General features: G+C 45.7%; 1 protein-coding gene across 1 annotated transcript in view; it reads left to right on the top strand.

Annotated features, from left to right (window-relative positions):
- Positions 1-10094, top strand: part of GTF3A (general transcription factor IIIA) — a 46476-nt gene that overhangs the window by 1429 nt on the left and 34953 nt on the right. The window contains exon 3 of the mRNA XM_007471464.1: positions 528-641. Coding sequence (XP_007471526.1) covers positions 528-641 — 114 coding nt within the window. The remainder of the gene's footprint in view (positions 1-527; positions 642-10094) is intronic.

The raw sequence follows: 10094 nt of genomic DNA, 5'->3' as shown, positions 1-10094 counted from the left end.
CGGGCCCCGGGTGCCCGGGGGGGGGGGGGACAGCGAGAGAAAAGGGACAAAGGGAGCCCACCATAAGACCAGCCGCGGGTCTGTGATCGCCAGAGTCTTTGTTTAGAGCTGGCTTAAACAAGCTGGGAACCTTTGGAAGGGGAGGCCATAAACTGAAGCGAAAATAAAAGTGTTGACAGCGAGGGACAGCGAGGTGCCGGGGCCAGCGGGGCAGCCGTGGAGGAGCGCCGCGCGCAGGCTGCCTTGCTCGGCCTGCTGGCGGCCCGCGCATCACGGGCTCCACGCCGACGGCGGGACGGGATGGGGGGGGAGGGGTGCCGCCCCCACCGGCCCGCACTCCAGGCGGGGGGCGGGGCGGAGGAGAGGGCGGGGTGCCAGGCCCCTGCGACATCTAGAGACTCATCGCCGGGGGCCGGGCCTCAGAGTCAGCTTTTCCACCCCTCTAGGAATTCCTTCATGATGGACTTGAGGGGTTACACTAATAAGAGGGTTGAAGGGCAGTTGTTTCTGGAACAAATGCCTCTCAGGCCCAACTTATCAGCCTGGAAAAGGTGTCGGGAGGCAGGTTTCACCGGAGGGAACAACATTCCTCAGGGGAGCTCCATGCAGCTGTGGGTGGTGAGGTGCAGGTGTTTGTGAAGGTGAGGCGCAAGGCGGATGTGCCTGACCGTCCGGAGGACCTCAGCCCTGACATGTTTTTGTGGACCCTCCATCCACTCAACACACATAACCATCACCTGTCGTAGGCCGGGCAACCGGGCAGGGGCTCGCCAGGAAATTGTGTACATTTATACACTCCTGCTTTTTAAAAGATTAATTCTCCCCAAGGACCCATGTAACGGGATACTTTTGGAGAATGGCAGTACCAAAGAAAGCTAAGGCGATTCTTGGAAGTATACTGGGCTGAGGTCAGAGGGCATCATTTGTTGTCTGTGCTCAGAGGGAAAGACTGACAGACTTTTTTTGCAAAAAGTCACACTGAGGTCACCTTCCTACTAATAAGGAAAATAAGTAATCAGAGGCACCTGGGCAATGCGTCAGGTTTGTTTGTTTGTTTGTTTGTTTGTTTTTCCCACCCGTAAAATTTTGTGCTGACTCTAGCTGGCAACATGTGTGGAGGTGGTGCTAAGCTGGGTCCTCCAAATGCAGTGCCCAGATGGAGAGAGCCCTCAGATGGAGACTGGGGTGGGGGGGTGGATGCCACCACCAAGAAAATGTGAAGGCAGTCAGCTCTCCCACTCAGGAGATCTTAAGAAAAGTGAGTCCGTGGGGATCCTGTGCCCTCGGTCCTGAAAAAGCAGTGCTTTGGGCAGGGGGAGAACAGGGCAGGGAACGGGTGTGGGCTTTGCAGTTAGACAGTTGGTTTTTGAACCCCACCTCCTCAGTGTAGTAATTGGACAAATGGCAACATCTCCAAGCCTCTGTTTTCTCATCTGTAAAATGAGGATAATAATATCCCCCCCTCCGCCCAGAGACTTGGTACGAGGATTACGTGAGACGGCATAGGTGGAGCTCCTGGCGTCACTTCTCCTTCCCTCCCTCCCTTCCCTCTTCCCAGTGAAGCAAAATTTAGTATCTCCCCCCCTCCCAAAATTCTGAAAAATGAAAAATTATAATAGCAGAAGTACCAAAAAAAAAAAAAAGATGAGTTCTCCTTGTTCGAAACATCTCGAAATCCTTCACCAGTGACACGCACTTTCACTGTCCATATATCCTGAACGACATTGGTTTAGGACTTTCAGTTCATTCATGTAGTACCTACCGTGTGCTAGGACTGGACTAGGCAATGGAGATACAGAAATGAATGGCATGGTCCTTAGCCACAAGGCAAATAACACAGGAGCAGATAATTTCAAAGGCACAAAGGACTGGGGGGAAATACAGCAGAGCCCTGCTTTGCCTTGCTTGGGGGTGGGGTTGGGAAGAATGTGGTTCCTGGTTAGGTAAATCTGGAGAAAGTGATAATTTCTCTAGAAAATAAGTCTCTAAAATTTCAAGATATGTCAACCAAAGATCAATAAAAGTAATTGAGAAATAATTAGTGGTAGATTCAATGATTATTTCAATAAGAATTATTTGAATAAGAAGTTCTCCTGACAAACATTCATGGGGTGTCTATTTGCAAAACTGCACAGATATGAAGATACAATGCATGAAAATGAGCAAAAAGAAACTGGAGTTCTAACAAGTAAAAAACTGACTCTACTCAAAGCAGCTGATGCTATGCTGGGAGCACATCAAAAGCACGATGAGAATACGTGGCTTTTCATTTCCAAAGCACCAGCTTTTGAGCCACTAAATTATTTTAGAGACCATCCTCCTCCACAGGTCAGTGTTCCTTTCCTGACCACTTTCCTGACCACCTTCATGGTCCCAGCTCTGGGGCCTCTGAGTCAGTGCCGTCACCCCATCATTCAGTGTGCCTTAAGCATCACAGGACACACACATCAACAGGGATCAAGTATGGAAAGTGACTTAAGTGCTGAATGATGTGAGAAGCACAGAAATTCCAGGGGATTCGGAGAAGGAGAGCTCAGGGGAATCACAAGGGCATGGAGAGTGAGGTGGTGGTCTGGGGTGTAGTGTGTGGGAGGGACAGGAGAGAGGCAGGCAGGCTGCAGTGGGGAAAGGACTGTTTGCAGGGGATGAAAGGCTACTGGCAAATGGGGAAGCTGGGCATGGAGTCTGGATTCGATGAGGGGGGCAGTGGGGAGCCACGGCTGCTGTAGGAGTAGCAGAGGGTCAGCAGCACGAACTCTGGAACAAATAGCCAAATGCGAACCTTGGTTCGGCCACTTCCTGGCTGTGTGATCTTGGGGTGTTACGTGGCCTTGCCATGTCTTAGTTTCTCCATCTATAACATGGTCCCTTAGTGGCAGCTCTGTGGTGAGACCAGTGAGTGCTCAGCACTCTGTGGGTCGGTAACCGGGTGCAGTTATGGAAGTGCTGGTGGGAGAACAACACAGGGACCAGAGGCAGGAAGTGCCAGGAGTCTAAGACTTTTAAAATTCAGTCTAAATTATATGACATGCCATTTGCTTGCTTCATATCAACTTTTAAGTCATGCGTAGCTGGTAACTGTATGTCTGCTCGGCTGCTGTAACAAAGTACCACGGACTGGGTGGCCTAAACCACAGACGTATATCTTCTCACAGTTCTGGAGCTGGGAATGCTGAGATTAAATTATCAGCAATTCTGTTCTCAGAAGGCCTCTCTCCTTGGCGTGTAGACGGCCGTCTTCCTGCTGCATCTCACACGGTCTTTTCTCTGTTCCTGTCTGTGTCCTCATCTGCTCTTCTTACAAGGACACCAATTACATGGGATTAGGGCCCAGGCCCTAATGTTAATTTTTTGTTGTTGCTGTGGTTTTCACTCTCTCTGGGGTTTCTTTTTTCTTTTCTTTTTAAACATCTTTATTGGAGTGTAATTGCTTTACATTGTTGTGTTAGCGTAATGTTAACTTAATCACCTTTTTTTTTTTTTTTTTTTTTTTGCGGTACGTGGGCCTCTCACTGTTGTGGCCTCTCCAGTTGCGGAGCACAGGCTCCGGACGTGCAGGCTCAGCGGCCATGGCTCACGGGCCCAGCTGCTCTGCGGTATGTGGGATCTTCCCGGACCAGGGCACGAACCCGCGTCCCCTGCATCGGCAGGCAGACTCTCAACCACTGCGCCACCAGGGAAGCCCCTTAATCACCTCTTTAGAGAACTTGTCTCCAAGGACAATCTCATTCTGAGATACTGGGGTTAGGACTTCAACGTATGAATTTAGGGGGGACACAACTCAGCTCCATAATTCAGAAACCATAAACTCTTCTAGGTGCATCCACTGGTGTGTGGAGATCTGGGGGCTGGGGGATTGCACTGCGGGGGACTTGCCAGCTCTGTCCCTCTGCCTGGCCCTCTGATGGACAGATGCCGCCCAGTGGGCTGCTCCAACTCCAGTTCAAGTCTTGAAGCTCCCCAGGGCAGCTTTTCTGAATCTGCTTTTTTGAAAAGTTGTAACATGCACATCCCAGCTGCAGTCACACCAGCAGCCTCAAAAAAAGAAATAAAGAAAAAAGAAAAGGGAGAGAAGGAAAAAGAAAAGAGGGAAGTGATTGGGGTTCCTTGGTCTGTTACAGCGCAAGATAAATTTGCAGAGATGCTGGAGCCTTTATCAAACCATCCTGAGTAGGAGAAAAGTTGTTTGTTTTCGTTTTGGGTTCTTGAACCATTCTAGGAGACAGATACGAAAAAAGGGGAACAGAGCAAAGACTATAGCCCCTCAGGTTTGTGAAACAGACGCTTGAGCAACTGGCCCAGGTGCGGGAGGAGCTGCGGGAAGGGGCACAGGACATGCCCTCGCAGGGGGAAGCTGTGCGAACACGGGGGAAGGTTCAGGGCCGGAGAAAGACGCTGATGCTGGCAGGGGAGGGGAGCGGAGGTGGATGGAGAAGACGAGGGAGGAGAGAGGCAGTGGGGATGGGAGGGGAGTGGGGGGGAGTGAGAGAGGAGGTGGCAGGCCCAGCTGCGAGCAGAGGGAGAAAGTTCAGTTTCTAGCAGATAAAAGCGAAACTGAACTTTTGGCATCTTCTATTCTTAAGGCAACTTTGACCTACTTTGCCTCATCTGTAATCTGCTCCTGGTATCTAAGTAATGCATATCAGCGCTGAGCTGAGATTGTTATCCAGGTATTTGAGATCTGTTATCTTGTGATTGGAAGATACTAGATGGGTCTCCTGTTCTCTTACCCACCTCTCCCTCCGCGCTGAATAGTGCTTGGTCATCCTGTTGGGGTCAGGCTCCATGCAGGGTCCCACGTGCCATGCCGTGCTTGGAAGGTGGCTTCCCACAGGGAAGCACATGGACCACCCTGCTGTTCTGTCTAAACTCCTGGGGTTTTATAAAGAGGTCTTCCTCAGTCATTTGTACGGCTGCATAGCTTAAAAGTACCACGTTTTATTCAACCAATCCTCTCCTGGTGGTCATTTGGGTTCTTTTTAGAGTTTTGTTACTGCAAGTAGTGCACATATTTTTTCCTGTTTTTGCCAGTGTACATTTGGGCGATCCCTTCATAGAAGGGGAATTGCTGGGTGAAAGAGTAAAGGCATAGATAACTTTTCTAGACATCGCCCAGGTACCCTCCCACTATAAATGTATGAGAGGCATTTCCTCACAGCCTGACTAACATTGTATATTGTCAAACTACTGCATTTTTGCCAAACTGCCAGCAGAAAAACTATATCAGCGTGATTTTACTTTGGGTTTCTCTCGATACGAACGACGTGGAGGACTTTGTCATGACTGAGGGCCCCTTACAGTTCTTGTCTTGTGAACCATGTTCTAGTTTCTCATCCATTTTTCCATAGGTTTCTTGACCTTTAAAACCCTCTGTGATGTGATGCAAATGTTTTTCCTAATTTGTCTTTTGTCTTTTTACTTTGTAACAGGGCTCTATGCCATGTATAAAATATTTCCTTGTTGTTCTTTTATTTAAGCAAATTTATTAACTCCTTCTTAATTCTGATTTTGAAAACATAGTTAGGGAACATTCCCCCATTTCTGGTTTATGGATTTGAGCTGTCCCCTTTATTGTATACTAAATTCTCATGTGCAGTTGGGTCAACTTCTGGACTTTCTTTTCTGGTCCATCTGTCTGCCTGTCCTTGGGCCAAAATTAAACTGTTTTAATTATAGAAGCTTTGTAATACCCTCTCGTGTGTGGTAAGGCTTGCCTTTCTTCTCTCCATCATTTCTCTTTTCCAGGGTTTTCCTAGTTCTTGCTAGTGCACAGACCATATTTTAAAAATTTTAAGGCGAATTTACACAATTACAATACATAGATGTTGTTTAGATCCTCATTCAAACAAAAAATTATTTTTAAAATGGCTTGTATCAAAACCAAGACAATACCCATACCATGTATTTGATGAAATTAAGGAATTATTGTAAATTTATGTGTGTGTGTGTGTAATGGTATTGAGGGGGTTTCTTTTTTTGAGTCCTTATCCTTTAGAGAAATATAGTGAAGTATTATCACACATTAAATCATAATTTATATTTTCTTCAAAGTAATCCTGGTGGTGGCTGGAGGAGATAAAGATGAAACAAGATGACCATAAATTGATAATTATTGAAGCTGGGTAATGGGTGCTTGAGGTTCATTTTACTACTCTATTTACTTTCATATACGTTTGAAATTTCCCGTAATAAAAAGTTCAAAAAATGGAAAGGGATTTCAAGTTCTAAAGGTTTTTGAAATGTGGAGCAATATGAAACTTTTTTGAAAAATAAGTTTTAGAGGGCTTCCCTGGTGGCGCAGTGGTTGAGAGTCCGCCTGCTGATGCAGGGGACGTGGGTTCGTGCCCCGGTCCGGGAAGATCCCACATACCGCAGAGCGGCTGGGCCCGTGAGCCATGGCTGCTGAGCCTGCGTGTCCAGAGCCTGTGCTCCGTCCGTAACGGGAGAGGCCACAGCAGTGAGAGGCCCGCGTACCAAAAAAAAAAAAAAAAAAAAGTTTTAGAAAAGAGTGGGTACTTGGCATTAAGGAAATTTGCAGTCAGAAGCCGGTAGTGCAGAGGACCGAAGTGGGGAGAAAATGTCTGCTGTGGTTACAGGACTGACTTGGCCCAGGGCCAGGTGCATGAGCTAATCATTTTCTCCATTAAACATTTACCTGTAAGTGAACTATATCCTTTTCTGGAATTAAAGGTCCAATATAGATAGGTGTGCCCTGATTTACACACCAAATGAGGTGTGTAACTTTTGTTCAGGGTTTAAGACTAGCACTCAATCCTGCGGCTTGATCCCCTCTCTTGATTGAGTATCTTAAGACTGCTCTCCAGAAGTTAGCACTTTTGCAGTCCTTTTTAAAACTTAAGAGTCTGTGAGAAAAAATACAGATAGAACTGGGTTGTTGAGGTGTGAGGGAGGAGGAAAACAAATACATACCCTTTATTTTTAAAAAATTCAGTACTGGCTACATATATTTCCTGTTAAACTACTTGGGGGACTTCCCTGGTAGGTGCAATGGTTAAGAATCCGCCTGCCAGTGCAGAGGACACGGGTTCGAGCCCTGGTCCAGGAAGATCCCACATGCCGCGGAGCAACTAAGCCCATACGCCACAGCTACTGAGCTTGAGCTCTAGAGCCCGAGAGCCACAACTACTGAAGCCCGTGTGCCACAACTCCTGAGCCTGCGCTCTAGAGCCCACGAGCCACAACTACTGAAGCCCGTGTGCCTAGAGCCTGTGCTCTGCAACAAGAGAAGCCACCGCAGTGAGAAGCCCGTGCACCGCAACGAAGAGCAGCCCCCGCTCGCGCAACTCGAGAAAGACCATGTACAGCAATGAAGACCCAACCCAGCCATAAATAAATAAATAAATAAATAAATAAATTTATAAAAAAAGAAAAAATAACTGCTTGGAAAAACAGTTCTTCTCTGACTGAAGATAAAGAGAAATGACCCAGATATCAAGCTCCTAAAATACCCTTCAGAGAAATGCATGTGCCCCTGGACGCAAGTAGAAAAGAATGTGCCACAAGACTGTTCCCAACAGTCAAATATTATACAAGTGTTTAGCAGCAGCTAGACAGATAAATCTGTAGTTGAGTACTGATGCATTGGATAATCATACAGCAACGAAGAGGAATTACGCATGGCTACATTCAGTAACATGGATGAATATTACAAAGACGTGCAACAAAAAGACAAACAAGAATACATACACATTATTTCTAAACTGTGTTGCTAAAGGATGCATACATAAATGTTAAAATAGAGAAAGCAACAGTAGGAAGAGTAACAAATATAAGTGTTAAACTCAACAGTCGGTGGATCGTCACAGAATGCAGGACAGTGGTTATCTTGGTGGGAAGGAGAAATAAATGAGAAGGGACACATAGGAACATCTGGGGTTCTGGAAATGTCCTATTTATCAGCCTGATTGGTGACCACACAGGTACAGAATGTAAACGTATTTATTAAACTGGACATTTATTTATATGCTTTGCTGGATAGGTTTTATATTTCTCAATTGAAAAGTTTAAAATAAAGTTAATTAAAGGGCTTTTAAACATTTATGGGAGGTATTTCCCTGGTGGTCCAGTGGTAGAGAATCCACCTTCCAATGCAGGGGACGTGGCCCCCGTTTGATCCCTGGTCAGGGAACTAATATCCTAAATGCTGCAGGGCAAGTAAGCTCACGTGCCGCAACTACTGAGCTTGTGCTCCCCAACAGGGAGCCCGCATGCCTCAAACTACAGAGCCCACATGCCACAACTAGAGAGAGGAAACCCGCACGCCACAACTAGAGAGAAGGCCTTGCGCTGCGACGAAAGATCCCTCATGCCTCAACGAAGGTCCCGCCTGCGCGACTAAGACCTGATGCAGCCAAAAATAAATAAATAAATAAAACATTTAAATTAAATATTAAAAAAATAAACATTTATGGGAAACATAATTTCCTTTGTATTGTCTATAAAAATATATATCACTTGTAAAACAGCCATTGTGTGCATAATTATCTGTAATGTCACTAAATTTCTGAATCGTATAACTCATACTTATGTAAAGAATGTTGGAGAAACTAGAGATATATAAGGGAATAAAACATCTAAATATGTCATTAGCAATGATTTTTCACTGAATTAACAGTTTGGAAATACACATCCGTGAGTCCACGTTAAATAATGATTTATAAAGGGAAAACATAAAATGGAGAAAATAGTAGCTCACAGGGGGAGACTGAGATGGTTTAAAAAAACAGCAAACCTGAAGTTTATTTGATTTTTTTTCTACTTAGAATAAAAGTCCTCGATTACACTTTGGTATGTGTTTGTAGGGCAAGGAAGAGGGGACTCTTCTGAGTAATTAGGGGAAGTGACTTTAATATTGCAAGTGCAGACTGTGGAGGCCCTTACGGCTTTGCCATGCGGTAGGCAGCCAGCAGAGCCCTTTCAAGAATCAGATTTTCACAGCAATAAGCCAGTCAGAAACTCAGTTTAGGATGCCTTTCTAGATTTTAGCATTGCTTAATATAGTACATGCATATTCCCTGCATTGTGGATTGTTGCAGAAGAGCTATGTTGTCCTTCACGTGGTACTGAGTTTGAGAAGCGAGACCCAGTTGCAGAAATACAACAAACAATTCCATGCTATCAGCATAAGTAACAATCACTCTGAGCAAGGAGAAACGAGGAGGGAGCCCCCGATCTTTATTGCACGTCTGACTGTGCCAGTCGCTTTTACATGTAATCTCACGCAGTCTTACTGGCAGTGCTTCCTGCAAAGCAGGTACAAACTCCACAGGATGGACTGTTCTTCCCCGTTTCACAGATGAGGAAACTGGGATTCAGAGTGGTAAACCAACCTGCACAACATAAGCGGCAGCGCCCGGGGAAAGTGTGAATTTCCATAAAAAACTTAAATTGTGATAGCAGATAAGATATCAAGAAACTGTAGATGCTTTATCTAATACATTTAGTATATATGAAGACGAAGCACTCAGCTTAAGTAAGTAAATATTCAAAATGTGACCCATTGCAATCTTTCCGACTTCAAGACTTATTATATAGTTATAGTAATCAAGAGAGTGTGGGACTTCCCTGGTGGCGCAGGGGTTAAGAATCCACCTGCCAATGCAGGGGACACGGGTTTGAGCCCTGGTCCGGGAAGATCCCACATGCTGCGGAGCAACTAAGCCCGTGCGCCACAACTACTGAGCCTGTGTGCCACAACTACTGAAGCCCGTGCGCCTAGAGCCCATGCTCCGCAACAAGAGAAGCCACCACAATGAGAGCCCGCACACTGCAAGAAAGAGTAGCCCCTGCTCGTCACAGCAAGAGAAGGCTGCACACAGCAATGAAGACCCAGTGCAGCCAAAAATAAGTAAATTAAATAAATAATTTAATTTTTTAAAAAAGAGTGTGGTATTGGTGGAGGGTTAGCTATGTAGATCAATGGAATAAAATAGGGAACACAGAGATAGACCTATACAAATGCAGCCAACTAATTTTTGAAAAAGTTGTAAAAGTAATTTAATGGAGGAAGAATAGATTTTACAAAATATGGTGCTGGAGCAATTGCACGTGCATAAGCAAAAAAAAGGGATCTT

The sequence above is a fragment of the Lipotes vexillifer genome, unplaced genomic scaffold (assembly GCF_000442215.2).
Source record: "Lipotes vexillifer unplaced genomic scaffold, Lipotes_vexillifer_v1.1 scaffold543, whole genome shotgun sequence".
In the NCBI taxonomy this organism is placed as follows: Eukaryota; Metazoa; Chordata; class Mammalia; order Artiodactyla; family Lipotidae; genus Lipotes; species Lipotes vexillifer.
The sequence above is the reverse complement of the archived record's forward strand: the minus strand, read 5'-3'. Positions and strand labels throughout refer to the sequence as shown.